Here is a 13629-nt window from a genome sequence, read left to right as displayed (position 1 = left end):
TGTGTGCGTGTGTGTGTGTGTTCCGACGGCAAACGTTTGTATTCTGTGTGTCTGTCTGTGTCTGTGTGTTTCTTTGTGTGTGTGTGTGTGTGTGTGTGTGTGTGTGTGTGTGTGTGTGTGTGTGTGTGTGTGTGTGTGTGTGTGTGTGTGTGTGTGTGTGTGTGTGTGTGTGTGTGTGTGTTTTGCACGCGTGCTGCTGGGCCTCCAGTGTGCAACATTCTAACTGCATTACCAGAATAATCAGCATATCGCGTGTGTGTGTGTGTTTGTTCCGACGGCAAACGTGTGTGTGTGTGTGTGTGTGTGTGTGTGTGTGTGTGTGTGTGTGTGTGTGTGTGTGTGTGTGTGTGTGTGTGTGTGTGTGTGTGTGTGTGAGAATGCCTGTTCTGATTGTAAAGCCTCCTCATGCGGTGTGTGTGTGTGTACTGTATGGGTGAGTGAGTCCTGAGCGCCCCTCATGTAGTAAACACAGCTATCCTAGATTCTACAAAGGTAAGATAACGTGACATGTCACTATGGGAGCAAGCCTGAACAGTTCTAGAAACTATTGTACATTCTATAAAGATAGGGCAACATAATGCATCACCATGCCAGCAAGCGGCAACCATTCAGGCTGAATCTGTGTTTGGTTCCGGTCTACATAAATGGTTGTAAAATAATTCCATATACAGATAAGTCACTATTGTTTGTTATTGTGTATAACCTAGCTCAACACTCTCAGGTAAACCTACTCATCTTTGAAGGAGGAGAGAGCTTGAGGAGATATCAGATATGCATGAGTTCACCCTCTGTGTACATTCGTCTGATGGCTTTTCAAAGTTCTCTCAAAGTTCTACTCTGTTATCTACTCTACCTTTGTCAAAATATTGACATACTTTTGCGTGTATGTGTGTGTGTGGCTATCTCCCCCCTCTTTTTGTTTCTGTTTTAAACCCTGTCACTCTCTCCTCCCTGATATCATCCAGGCTTCATCTCCAACATCTCGGTGCACCGGCAGTACTTCCCCGACGAGGAGGATGAGAAGGGGGCCGCCAAGGCCCTAATGCGCCTGCAGGACACATACAAGCTGGACTCCGAAAGCTTCTCCAAGGGAAAGCTACCCGGTGAGCCCCAGTCACTTGCGTTGAAGTTAGTTCATTCTGACAGCCGTGAGCCCATTCCATACGCATATTTTTGTAAATAAATCGTTTTTTTATCCGCTTTACATATTTGCCCGGTAAACAATCACATGGTGAGTGATTCCATGTTCTACGCCCATTTGAGTTGATGTAAGAATTGTTATTTACTGTATTTTGTCCGTATGTCATGTAAATGGGATAAAGAATATAAACAGACAAAATGTTTGCATTTAAAATACAGTATCTCCACATATGTATCTGCATTGAGGTCTGAGTTGCATTTCCCTACATATCTATGAATATTGTCATTCATTCAGGTCATTTTTAGTCAACGCTGTTCGGCCCCTTCAAAAAGAAGTCCATTGCCCTTCAATTGTTTTGAACACAGTTGTTACTTGGGTGTAAATTGCAAACTGCATTGCACCAACCGAGCCTAGTTAGCAACTATTGCTGGCACTCCCCATTTTCACACTCCGTTCACAGAAAACCATCCAAAACCAACAAATAAGAATATGATATTAATTCTCACATCCTCTGGTGCATGCTCTGTGTCCGTGCTTGCCTGACCTTTCACAAAACACTCTTTTGTTGCCCTAAGAAGGATTCCATTACCCAGAAATCATCTCTGCACAGAAAATAATCTGACTGCACACCCTTCCTTCTCTGCCCATCCCTTTTTGTGTTGGCTTGTTGGTGCTTGTTGCATGATTGACCGAATGGAAACTGGTTTTCATGGCAGGGATCTTTCAGTTCATTGAGTAGATTTGCCCCTTTATGGACCCTGCCTCTAAGCAGGCCCCTGACTCTAAGCTGGCATTGAAAGAGCTAAAATGCAGCATAGTCCCGCCTGTAAAGCACAGATCAATGGGCGATGAACGCGTCAAAGCATTCAACCTGAAGTGTTTGATCTGGGAGAGCGACCAACCAAAGCTCATGTATAGAAAAATGTCAGCATTCCATTGGCTGCCGAGCTCATTACATATTTTTTTAGCAGAAGTTCAACTTCTCTTTTAACACTTTTAACGCTCCCTGCGCTAGAAACACTTTTTGCAGCTTTTGACGCTTCTGCCACTTGCTCTTCCATTCAAAGTCAATTACTTCCGCCGCTCTCCACGCCTTCAGCACCCGCTGTCTGTCCGTCCGCACAGTAAGAGTAGACAGAACAGAACCTGCAGCGACATCTCTGACACCCCGCACCTGTTCTCTGTCTCTGCCTGTTATGTTTGGTTCACGTGAGCTGTTGTTCAGTTCACACACTAAAATGCTTTTAGCATTGTCAGTAACCTGTCTGGACTCAACTCAACTACCTCTGTTTTTAATGCTGTTTGGGTTTGTAGTGCAGCATACAGTAGTTGATGAGCCTAAATGTAGTTGTAACAGTAATTAACATTCCTTACATCTCTGTGTATTCCGAATCACCTTGTATTCCTGGTTCACTTCAAGTACCGGTAGATGATTGCCAGAATTATTACTTCTACGTGGCTTCTAGGCATTCTAAGTTGAGAAATTGGAATTTTCAACTTACAAAACAAAACTACATTGAATGGTACTAAACTGTATCATCTGAAGCCCATGACTGTTGACAGGGGTGGCAGATGTCAAGCATGGTGCCAGAAATCAGGAACTGAGCTACTAACTAAGCTACATTTAAGTTTTACTTTATTTAATGTAATGTAATGATGCACTGATGTTATGTGTTCGCAACACACACCTGACCTCTCTGCACTGTGGTACAGTATGTAGAGTAGAGTAGAGAGTAAAATAATTGTATTAATCCCGAGGGAAATTAAGGTGCCTAATAGTTAACATAAATACCAAAGACCTAATACACATAATTTCACATTGCAGTAAACACATAGCACCCACTTGGGTACAGCGATCAGCCTTACATCAGTTCACATACACAATCATTTCCTCACACACACACACGCACGCACACACACACACACACACACACACACACACACACACACACACACACACACACACACACACACACACACACACACACACACACACACACACACACACACACACACACGCACATACACGCACGCACACACATGCGCTCAGTAAAACTGATGCACTGATGTTATGTGTTTGCAGGTGGCCGTCACAACACACACTTGAACTTTCTGCCCTTTGTACAGTATAACTAATGCACTGATGTTGTGTGTTTCCACAGGGGGGCGCTACAACACTCACCTGACGGTGGACGACTGCTTCGACATGGGCAAGACGGCCTATAACGACGCGGACTACTACCACGCGGTGCTGTGGATGCAGCAGGCCCTGCGGCAGGTGGACGCCGGCGAGGAGGCCGTGTCCCCCAAGAGCGACATCCTGGACTACCTCAGCTACTCCGTCTACCAGATGGGGGACCTACCCCGCGCCATCGAGCTCACGCGCCGCCTGGTCGCCCTGGGTATGCTACATTACATTACATTACATTACATTACATGACAATACATTACCCACTATGACATGTTCCTTGCCTGTATGGTTGTTGCCTACTGTTCGCCTTGGGTATGTAGTAGTAGCACAAGTACTAACACTTGTCAAATCCACCTAGACAAAGAAAAGGCAGTGAGTGACCCTTGGACTTTATAACACCCTTTTTAGGTTGTGGTTAAAACTTTTGTTTTTTCCTGTTAAGAAAGAGCATGTTAAGTACCACTACTATTAGTAAACGAGAAATGTGTTCATCGAAGAGTGAAACAATATAAACGAAAATGGATGTGCCTCTATACGAATATACTATACTATATTGTGCTACATGATGAACGCAGATACATGTGTACAGTGATGGCACTGCAAAGTCATGTAATATCATACCACTAGTGTTGTAATTACATTGTTAGGACTACTTCTACTTTATACCACTCTGGTCATAACCGTGCCCAGAGTTTGCCCAGTCATGGAGCTGATTCAGCGCTGTTCTCGTCCTGTTCTCCAGCCGTTGAGGATGTAAGGGCATGATGTCCGTGGTGCCCTTGGCCGTAGTCGGGCCTCTTCGAGTTTCCTCTTCGAGGCCTGTCATTATGTGGTGTGACCAGGGCTAAGCTTACTCTGACCACTAACCCACTGTTTGTCCTGACACCAAGCAACAGGAAGGACACGTCTCATCCCTGTCTGAGGTTTTTTTTTTTTTGATACCATGGATTCTTTCCATTTTCCGAACTCCCGTCCTCACTTCAGTGAAAAAAAAAACAATTCAGTTTTCCCCGCTGTCGGCCTAGCCAGCCACAACACATTTGGGGGGGCTTTCCTTTTCCCCGTTTAACATCCCAATCGCAAATGCAAATTTGCTTTTCCATTATTTTTTACTTTTGATCTATCCACCGGGCATACTTTTGCCAAATTTGTCTTTTTTAAATTAATTTATTTTTCAGTCAAACTGTGAAAGCACATTGAGCTTCATGTCTTGTATGAATTGTGCTATACAAATAAAGTTGTTATTATTTGTTATTAATGGCATCTTGCGACTTCATCATGAGGCCACAAGCACTAAGGGGGACGGAAAGCCATGGCAATGGAAAGAACCCCATGTCTTTTATGTGCATTTCTAAATGGGAAATTCCTGTTGTATAAGCCAGCAGTGCCTCAGTGCAGTAGAAACGTGTTTTCTTTTCCTTGGCATTCGTCCTCGCCTGGACTGGACTTGCCTGGAAATGCAATCATTTGCTTATGATTGTGATGGCTTTAGCAGATGTCCGATTACCTGTTTAGTGACCCATTGAGAAAAAAAAACTTGTCCGGCTCCATGCATTAAAGTCTACTGCTGACGTAGCACCTTCGGGGAGACTTGCAGAAAAAAAATTGCCAACCTGAAGGAATGAAAAGTGGAGAAAAACAGTGGAAGTGATGATTACACATAAGGAAATTCCACCTCTACACACACACAGACGTGAGAGGCCAGGCATGGGGGTAGCGATGGGGAATAGTGGCATGCTAAGCACACCTTTCTCACGGGGGAGGATGGAGGAAAGCATGGGTCATTTACTCCTCTAGTGCCTCTTTTCCACTGCCGGTTTTTGATAGGCCTACAGCTCGACACAGCGCGACTCGGCCGCCACTTTTTGGTTTACGATTGAGCTGTGTCGTGCCTATTTAAAAAGCAAAGAGTGGCAGTCGAGTTGCGCTGTGTCAAGCTGTGTCGAGCTGTAGGCCTACCGGGAAAACCGGCAGTGGAAAAGAAGCATTGGTGGCGGGAATTGAACCAGTGACCTCATAGCTTGATGAGCTGAAAGTGGGGAAAAGGAGCAGAAGTCGATCCCATTGGTCATTGTGATTACAGCACAGTAGTGTACGCTAGGAAAATCCCCCCAACACTGGTGAGCAGCAGAGGGGTCAGGCATGACAACATTGCCTAGGGCAGTGTTTCCCAACCTTTTTTGTCTAGCGTACCCCCTAAGCCTCTTAGTTGTGCCACGAGTACCCCCTAATTCATGTTCTATATTGCTTTCTCTGTCCTGATGTGACTGCTCCATACATTTGTTATAATAAAAGCATTTTTCCTAGTACCCCCTGCAGTGTGCTCGCGTACCCCTAGTGGTACACGCACCCCTGGTTGGGAACCACTGGCCTAGGGAGTGGTGTCAAGGAATAGTGCCATTCTCAGCACCTCTCCTTAGTCATCTGTCCTAGGGGGGAGGATAGAAGAGGAGCAGGTCACGCCTCATTTACTCCTGTTGCCGCCAGGAATTGAACTCATGGCTGCAAATCCAATACATTCACTACTAGCCCATGACTGCCCAGTATACCTAAAATACCATAAGAGTGTGTTGCAGCAATGTGCATTCACAGATGCTGAGCTGATGACGTATTACTGATAATGTGATCATATGACCTTGTGTCTCACGAGTCCAGTTAAGACATTGTTGCTGGATGCTGTGTATTCGCTACATCGACCTAGGCACCTGAAGCAACATACACGATGTAGAAATAAAATAAATCAGGATGTTTTATTGCAAATGCAATTTGTTTCATTGGAGGCTGAGCTATTTAGGTTTTCATAAGCTTAGGGCACCTTTTCCCAACAGGCGTTAAGCACAGGCGTGTTTTGCAGTTGCCTTAGGATTAAATAGGTTAATGTGCAATGACATACCCTGATTGATGCACTATCATAGGGCCAAGTGTCTGCCACAATTAATATTTTAGGGTCATGAAAAGATCAGATCAGTTAAGATAAGGTAAGATAAACTTCATTGTCCCAAGGAAGGAACTCTCTCTTGGGCATATAGAATCACACGTTGTTTTAAGACACAGAAAAACATTCCAGAAAAGCATCACTTCTAATAAATCCTCTCTGTGTGCAATGACAGACCCCAGCCACCAGAGGGCAGGCAGCAACCTGCGCTACTTTGAGAAGCTGCTGATCGAAGAGAGGCAGCAGGCAGAGAAGGATGGCGAGCAGCAGCAGCAGCTGGCCAGCGAGGAGCCCATCCAGCTGGGCACCTACCAGCGGCCCCGAGACTACCTGCCCGAGAGGGAGATCTACGAGGGCCTGTGCCGCGGCGAGGGTGTCAAGATGGTGAGTGAGGCCAAACAGAATCTTACAAATTACACTTAAGAATTGACAAGGGATAAGCCCCCCACATTTGGGCTTGGGCCCATGGAGACCCCGGTTTCAGTCCAGCCGGGGTCATTTCCCAGCACTACCCCATATCTCTCTCCAGCTCATTTCCTGTCTCCTCTCACTCTATCCTGTCATAATTAAGGCTCAAAAAACTCCCAAAACGTACTTAAAAAAAACCTCTCAGCAGGCTTCAAGGAAAGAGATTAGAATAGAACAGAATAGAATAGAATAGAATAGAATAGAATAGAATAGAATAGAATAGAATAGAATAGAATAGAATAGAATAGAAATAAAACGACAAAATGGTGATGTCTAGAATATAGCACATTTTTTATATTTTTTACATAAGACATAGTCAAGTTATGTACAACAAATTGGTTAGTGTTTTGATGTTAAACTTACTACTTTACATAGCCTATTGATCTTGTGTACAGTAGACTGAAATTACAAGATAAGGCCACCCTATTTCTCTGAGTGTGTTGAGTCTTCAATCTGTCTGGAGTCCAGCTTCATATTTCTGTCTCACCTTATTTCTACGGAAGGGATTATGTTCTACTCTATTCTAGTCTGTTCTGTTCTATTCCACCCTCACACTTTATCTCTGCATATTTCCTTGAAGCCTGTTGAGAAGTTCTACTCGTTTCTATTATACTCTCTACTCTCTAGTCCAGTCCCACATCATTCTAACCTACTGTATCAGAATTCCCCTGAACGGACCTTTGGGAGTCATCAAGTGAAGAGAAAATCCGAAGAAGAGAAGAGAAAAGTGCTCAGGAAATGGTTCAGAAAAAATTGTGCTCTTTGGTGTTGGGGAAAAAACAATATCCAAGGCACTCTTCTTGTGGAAAAATATTTAAAAGCCTTTATTGAAAGTTCAAAAACATGGGAGCAAAGAATGACGCGTTTCGGCTCAAGCCTTCTTCAGGGGACCTTTGGGAGTGTTCAATTAGGTTGTAGATGTGGCACAGTTGTATTCACCTCTTCACACCTGTCTCTTCCTTCTCCCGGTTTGTGTGTAGACGGAGAGGAGGCGTAGTCGTCTGTTCTGCCGCTACCAGGACGGCAACAGGAACCCCCGGCTGCTCTTCAAGCCCGCGCTGGAGGAGGACGAGTGGGACAGCCCCCACATCGTACGCTACCTGGACGCCCTCACAGACCAGCAGATCGACAAGATCAAGGAGATAGCCAAACCCAGGGTGAGGCCCATAGCCACACAACATATACTGTGTATCAGGCTTGTACGAAATTCCGAATGGAAAGAATTTCAATTCAAAATAATGCCATAATACGAACACTAGGTGGTGCCATTACCTTGAATTTCTTTTAATTTAATCTACACCACCCGTTGAAAGTACATAGAACACCACCACCTAGTGTTCGTATTATAGCATTACTTTGAATTGAAATACTTTCCATTCGGAATTTCGTACAATTCTGCTGTATATACAACACTTACAGAATTATATATTCATAGTAAAATTATATAAACATAAATGAATGACCACTATATAGATATTATGTTTTAATATGTTGTATAGGAGCTGTTCAAACTGAGGGTGAGGGCAAGGGGTGGAGCTGTACTGCACCACAAAGGCAAACAGCAGTAACTACATGTGTTGTGACAAAACCCTATGGCCCAAATGTGTCCCGTTATAGTGATATTGATATGGCAAATTTACAGTAACTACAATATCCAACTGTGATGGAGTGACCATCACTAGGGTTGTGGGTGTGTTCTGACTAACATGCCAACGAGCCTGGCTCTTTGGTGTAGCGGTCAGAGCCCCGGTTTACTACACCAGAAGGTCTGGGTTCGAGTCCCAGCTGGGCAACTCTACTCCCCTTCGCTACACCAACCTCATACCAAAACTTTGAAGGGATTTTTGTCCGTTTCGATGTTGGCGCAGTTACTGAACTTTGCCTTTGTAGGGCGGTATAGGTGGGGCGAGCGGGGCTTGCGCCTGGGCCCATGGCCCAGCTGTATTGGTGGTGGTCGTCGACCTATTATGAAATTTGGCTGGCCGTATGGGGGGGGGGGGCTGGCTATCAGTCTCTTGCCCTGGGGTCCTGTGTTCAATTGTTCCGCCACTGGTGAGGGCTGCAGGGTAATCATATACTGTGTAATACACTTCCAGAATCATATATTCATAGTAAAATGATATGAACATAAATTAATACCATATACTGCAGATATTGTGTTTTATGTTATATAGTGTAAATATGATAAATTCCATCTCAGACCTTGACCTTAGTGAAGACTGGGATATTGTGATGTAATTTGTATGTATCTTGAGTGAAATTTGTCACCTGATTTTTTTTTTTTCAAACCTTTTTTTTAATAGTTGGCAAGGGCAACAGTGAGAGACCCAAAAACCGGTGTTTTGACAACAGCCAGCTACAGAGTATCAAAAAGGTTAGTGAAAGCAGTTTTTCTTTTTTTAGGACAGTGCACTGCAGAAGGTACTTGGGAAAAAATGTAACATGTAACATAGAAAATGATAATTCCCTTCAAAGATTATGCCTGTGCATAGTAGTAGAAACTTAATGCAACTTCCTGTTTATGGAAAGGGGTGTGTGTCCATCCATACTGCACTTACAATTTTATTCTCATGCAAGAGCTAATTGATCAAACATAAAAAGTCTTTAAAATACATGTTTCTCAGTCTTGGCATTTTCTGACCATGCTCGTGTTTGACATAGGCTTTGTATATGCTCTCGTAAATTCCTCGCTTGTACCAAGAGGTGGTGCTAATCTCAGAGAAATAGATGCAACATGTAGTCAGTGTACACAGTAACTGACAGGACTCCCTCAGAAGGTGAAGGCCTAGGTGCTTTGCTATAATTTGATGTATAATGTGAACTTTGTTGTGATACATTGATAATATATGATATATATACTGGTTTACATGACATTTTTTAATTTCAAATTTCAAATTTAAAAAAAAAATAGTTCCGTCAAGTTTACATTGCACTTTCGTTTAATTCCGAATTGTTTACATGATGCTTTCAAGGCAGAATGAAGTTTTATTCGTATTTAAATTGTGTTCATTCTGAATGAAATGTCTGATGTAAACGAGGCCAATGTGACATTGATGCGCTCCTCTTCCATAGTGCTTGGTTGGAAGGAGAAGAGGACCCTGTTATCGAGCAAGTCAACCAGAGAATAGAGGACATCACAGGCCTTACGGTGACCACAGCAGAACTGCTTCAGGTAGGGTACAATATCAAGTCGTGAGGCGATACCACAATGCCCTTTTATTTATATTCTTCTCCTGAGTATGTCATCGGTTCACTTATTGGTACTCTACAGTATTATGGTAGGGTATTGCGAGGCAAAACATATGAACATGGATGTGGCTGTGGATAGATTTGTGCCAGTGAATTTGTACAGTATGTATGTGTGTGTGTCAATGCATGTGTGCTTGTGATTATGTGTGTTTGTGCATGTACTGTATGTGTTGAATTAGTTTGTTCTGAGTGGACCCTGATGTATGTACTTGTGCTTTCTGCTCTTGGTTAGGTGGCCAACTATGGTGTCGGAGGTCAGTACGAGCCCCATTTTGACTTCTCAAGGGTAAGTGGTCCCCACCCCAACATAATTTATAATTGCACTTTTCTAATTTGAACAGTCAGCTCACCTCAGATCACCTCACTGTGTTTAGGCATTGACAGCATGTTCACAGGATAAGGTAAGCGTACCCATTAAGCCCACCAAAATCTAAATTTCTTTATTTTTCAATCATCTTCACATAATTTTTTTTTGTGAAATATTTTGTTAAATAGTAAGATTTACCTCTCTTCTCAATGTTTGTCACTGAGTTGATGGATATTTCAAAGTACAATATGAAGATTTTTTACGAGAAAAGTGAAAAGTCTGAATGGGCTTAAATGGTACCATTGGTACCATTTAAGCCCACTTGTGTTCCAAATAAGCTCATATAGTTATTTCTCTATCAAAATACCTGGTGAGGTGTGTGAATTGAGTTTAAACAGTGGAGCCTACATAGCATAAAAGGGTTTCAGACCAAAAATGTAAGATTTGCTAAAAAAAATAGTGCATAAAACCTAATTAAATATTACGGCATCTTTTACTTCATATACTTCATAAAATTCTACATCCAAACAGAGAAATGTATTTTTTCTTATTGATTATTGTTAGTTCATTACATTACGCCTTTTAAACCAACAACTTGGGATTGTACAGCACTTTTTATGTCCCTCAAAGGCATTTTTCATAAGCATGCATGCAAACTTACATGCATTTCAATGGGGTGCACTATTTAAGCCCACCTTGTACCCATTAAGCCCGCCTATACAAAAAGCTATTTTATGGAAATAATCAACTCCACAAAACATTTCATGATGCATTTCTTTAAAGACCAATGCCAAACAAACTGGAATATGCTTAGAATTCATACCTAACCACCTTAAGTCTTACGGTAGAGTAAGATAAAGATGGTGTGTGGTTGTATCAAGAAAATATCGGCGTGTGCTCGCTCATAAAACACATCTTTCCATTTGAAGGGAAATGCTATAATTTAGTAAAACACTGCATGTATATATATAAAAATCATTACATTTACCTCTTAGTTTACTAAATATGAAAGTATTTTCAAAACATTTGACTTGAACTAGCTGATATTGTATGATTTCTGACATGTCCCAAAACAGCAAAGTTTTGAGGCAACTTCTTGTCAGTAGTCCTGAGACTGGATTCACTTGGACGGGAATAACTCGACAATAAAAAATGTGATTTGTTTGCAATAAAAAACATTTTGTCAGTTACTAAACCCTTTAATTGGATAGGGTGATGAACAACAAAATTCACCTTTTCCCTTTCTTTAAATTGACCTCAAAGTTGAAAGTGGGCTTAAAGGGTACATGGGCTTAATGGGTACGCTTACCTTACTATCTCTACTGTGCTGTTTACCATTTACTCTACTGTGCTGTACTTATACTGTTTTACCAGATAGAACATACCTGTTGTCAATGAGGAAAAAAATAACCCAAGTGGTGTTAATGAATGTCTAACACATAACACAGAATTATTATGACCGTGCTAAGGCCAATGGGTCTGTAATCTGATCGCTGCCTACATCTACAGTATGTTATGTGAAACATTACTGCAGGCAGACTGACTGTTAGAGATCACAGGTGCATGCGGACGCCAGTCTCCTACATTCTTTAACTACTCCAAACATGTATTGTGTAATGTTATTGTCTGTCTAGTTCTTTGCTAGGACACTGTACAATGTGAGGAGACCAGGGGATCAACATACATACGTAGGTCCCAAAAGCAATTTGAAGTTTCAAATGGAGTCTCAACTAATAGAAAAAATAAATAAAGTAATACAAATCAATTGACAAATCTGCCATGACAAGTCATTTTCTGTTTTCTAATTTTCTATAATTGCTCATTTTGTGACCATGGTCGTGATGCCTCCCCTGGCCTCCTCATTTGCCTTTGAGCCAGCTCTGACCCAGACTTGGGCCAGACTTGGGCCAGAGTCGTCCGACTTTGAACGGTTATCTGGCACAAGGCAGCTTGCTATGTATTCTCCATTGTAAAGTCACCCACCGTCTGTATTTTGACAGCGCCCTAATGACAGCAACCTCAAGGTTACTGGAAATAGACTTGCCACATATCTGAACTACGTAAGTACAAAGTGCGTGCTCGACACGCGCGGCAGCGCCTCAGTGATAAGGCTTCATCCTCTGTCTTTGCTCTTAAATTTTATCTTCATAGAAAGATGAGCCTGATGCATTCAAATCATTAGGCACTGGAAATCGTGTGGCTACATTTTTAAATTATGTAAGTATGCATTCGTGGTATATATCATTCTTGAGAGTGGACAGTGCGATACTCGCCACGTCTGTCTGCTGCGTTTTGGTTGGATAACGTCGTGTTGACTGTGGCGTATAAGAAGCTTAATCACGGCTTTGATACACAGACTCCCTTTAAATACTGAACACAAGTTGATTGACATAACCCCTCTGCAACTCGCTTTCAATGCAAGTAGTGTTGCAGCATCGGTTTCATACTTATGTATAGACTCATATCTATTCTGGCCCTGCCGTGGCCAACCGGTAGGGCACTCGCCTGCCATGCGGCTGACCCGGGTTTGATTCCCGGCCCGGGTCCTTTGCAGACCCCTCCCCGTCTCTCTCCCAATTCGCTTCCTGTCCACCTCTCACACTGTCCTATAAAATAAAGTCGAAAAAGACCGACAAAAAAAATCGTAAAAAGAATCATATCTATTTTTTATGGAGGCGGGGATGGGGTTTTCGAGATTACCGCTACTGTTAATGCCAAAGTTGTGAAACCCATTCGAAACACACGTTGCACTAATTCCCAGTGCACACTCCTCTTCTGTGTCAGTCAATTTCAGTACATATTGTGGAGAGTCGTGTGCCGTCTAACATAGCTATGAGTTAATATTTTACTGTGTGAAATATGCAGGGGAAGCTGGATATGCTGTAGCCAGACGCTCTGTAGATGGCTCTAAAACACCGATCCGTAATGGTAGTCCACTCGGGACATGATTTATCCATATTCATTTTGAGAGCATTCATCTTTTTGGTCGTAAAGGAGAGTATGGAGTCCCCTGCAAATTTTGCTAGCATCTTTATTTTATTTTTTTTCATATAAGGGCATAAAAACGGTTGTAGTTATTGCATCGAGTTTCACGATTGCAGTAGTGTATGGATGAAGGGACGTAGTGCATTTCTTTCTGCATTGTGGATCCTCTTGATCTCTCGTTCCTTCTTTTTCTCAAGCATTCCGTCTCTCCATTTTCGTTTGCTTTGTGTGTATGTATGTGGCTTTTAACTTCTATTTCTAAAATGTTAATCAGGGTGAGTAAGGCATGCCCTTATTTTGTATTGTCTGTCCCTCTTAAAGACGTAAAGGTGGGCATGATAATGTTGTATTAT

The 13629-nt window shown here is 42.5% G+C and overlaps 1 protein-coding gene across 2 annotated transcripts in view; it reads left to right on the top strand.

Annotated features, from left to right (window-relative positions):
- LOC134452524 (prolyl 4-hydroxylase subunit alpha-2-like) overlaps positions 1-13629 on the top strand; it is a 42678-nt gene that overhangs the window by 23331 nt on the left and 5718 nt on the right. Inside the window, exons 5-12 of one of the 2 annotated variants that reach the window (XM_063202965.1) lie at positions 966-1103; positions 3304-3543; positions 6443-6651; positions 7716-7892; positions 9039-9109; positions 9808-9907; positions 10217-10270; positions 12292-12351. In XM_063202965.1, coding sequence (XP_063059035.1) covers positions 966-1103; positions 3304-3543; positions 6443-6651; positions 7716-7892; positions 9039-9109; positions 9808-9907; positions 10217-10270; positions 12292-12351 — 1049 coding nt within the window. Of the gene's footprint in view, positions 1-965; positions 1104-3303; positions 3544-6442; positions 6652-7715; positions 7893-9038; positions 9110-9807; positions 9908-10216; positions 10271-12291; positions 12352-12442; positions 12509-13629 lie in introns of both variants that reach the window. The other variant, XM_063202964.1, reaches the window with a different exon arrangement.

The sequence above is a fragment of the Engraulis encrasicolus genome, chromosome 7, assembly GCF_034702125.1.
Source record: "Engraulis encrasicolus isolate BLACKSEA-1 chromosome 7, IST_EnEncr_1.0, whole genome shotgun sequence".
NCBI lineage: Eukaryota > Metazoa > Chordata > Actinopteri > Clupeiformes > Engraulidae > Engraulis > Engraulis encrasicolus.
Note: the sequence above shows the minus strand (reverse complement) of the source record. Positions and strands in the feature narration are given on the sequence as shown.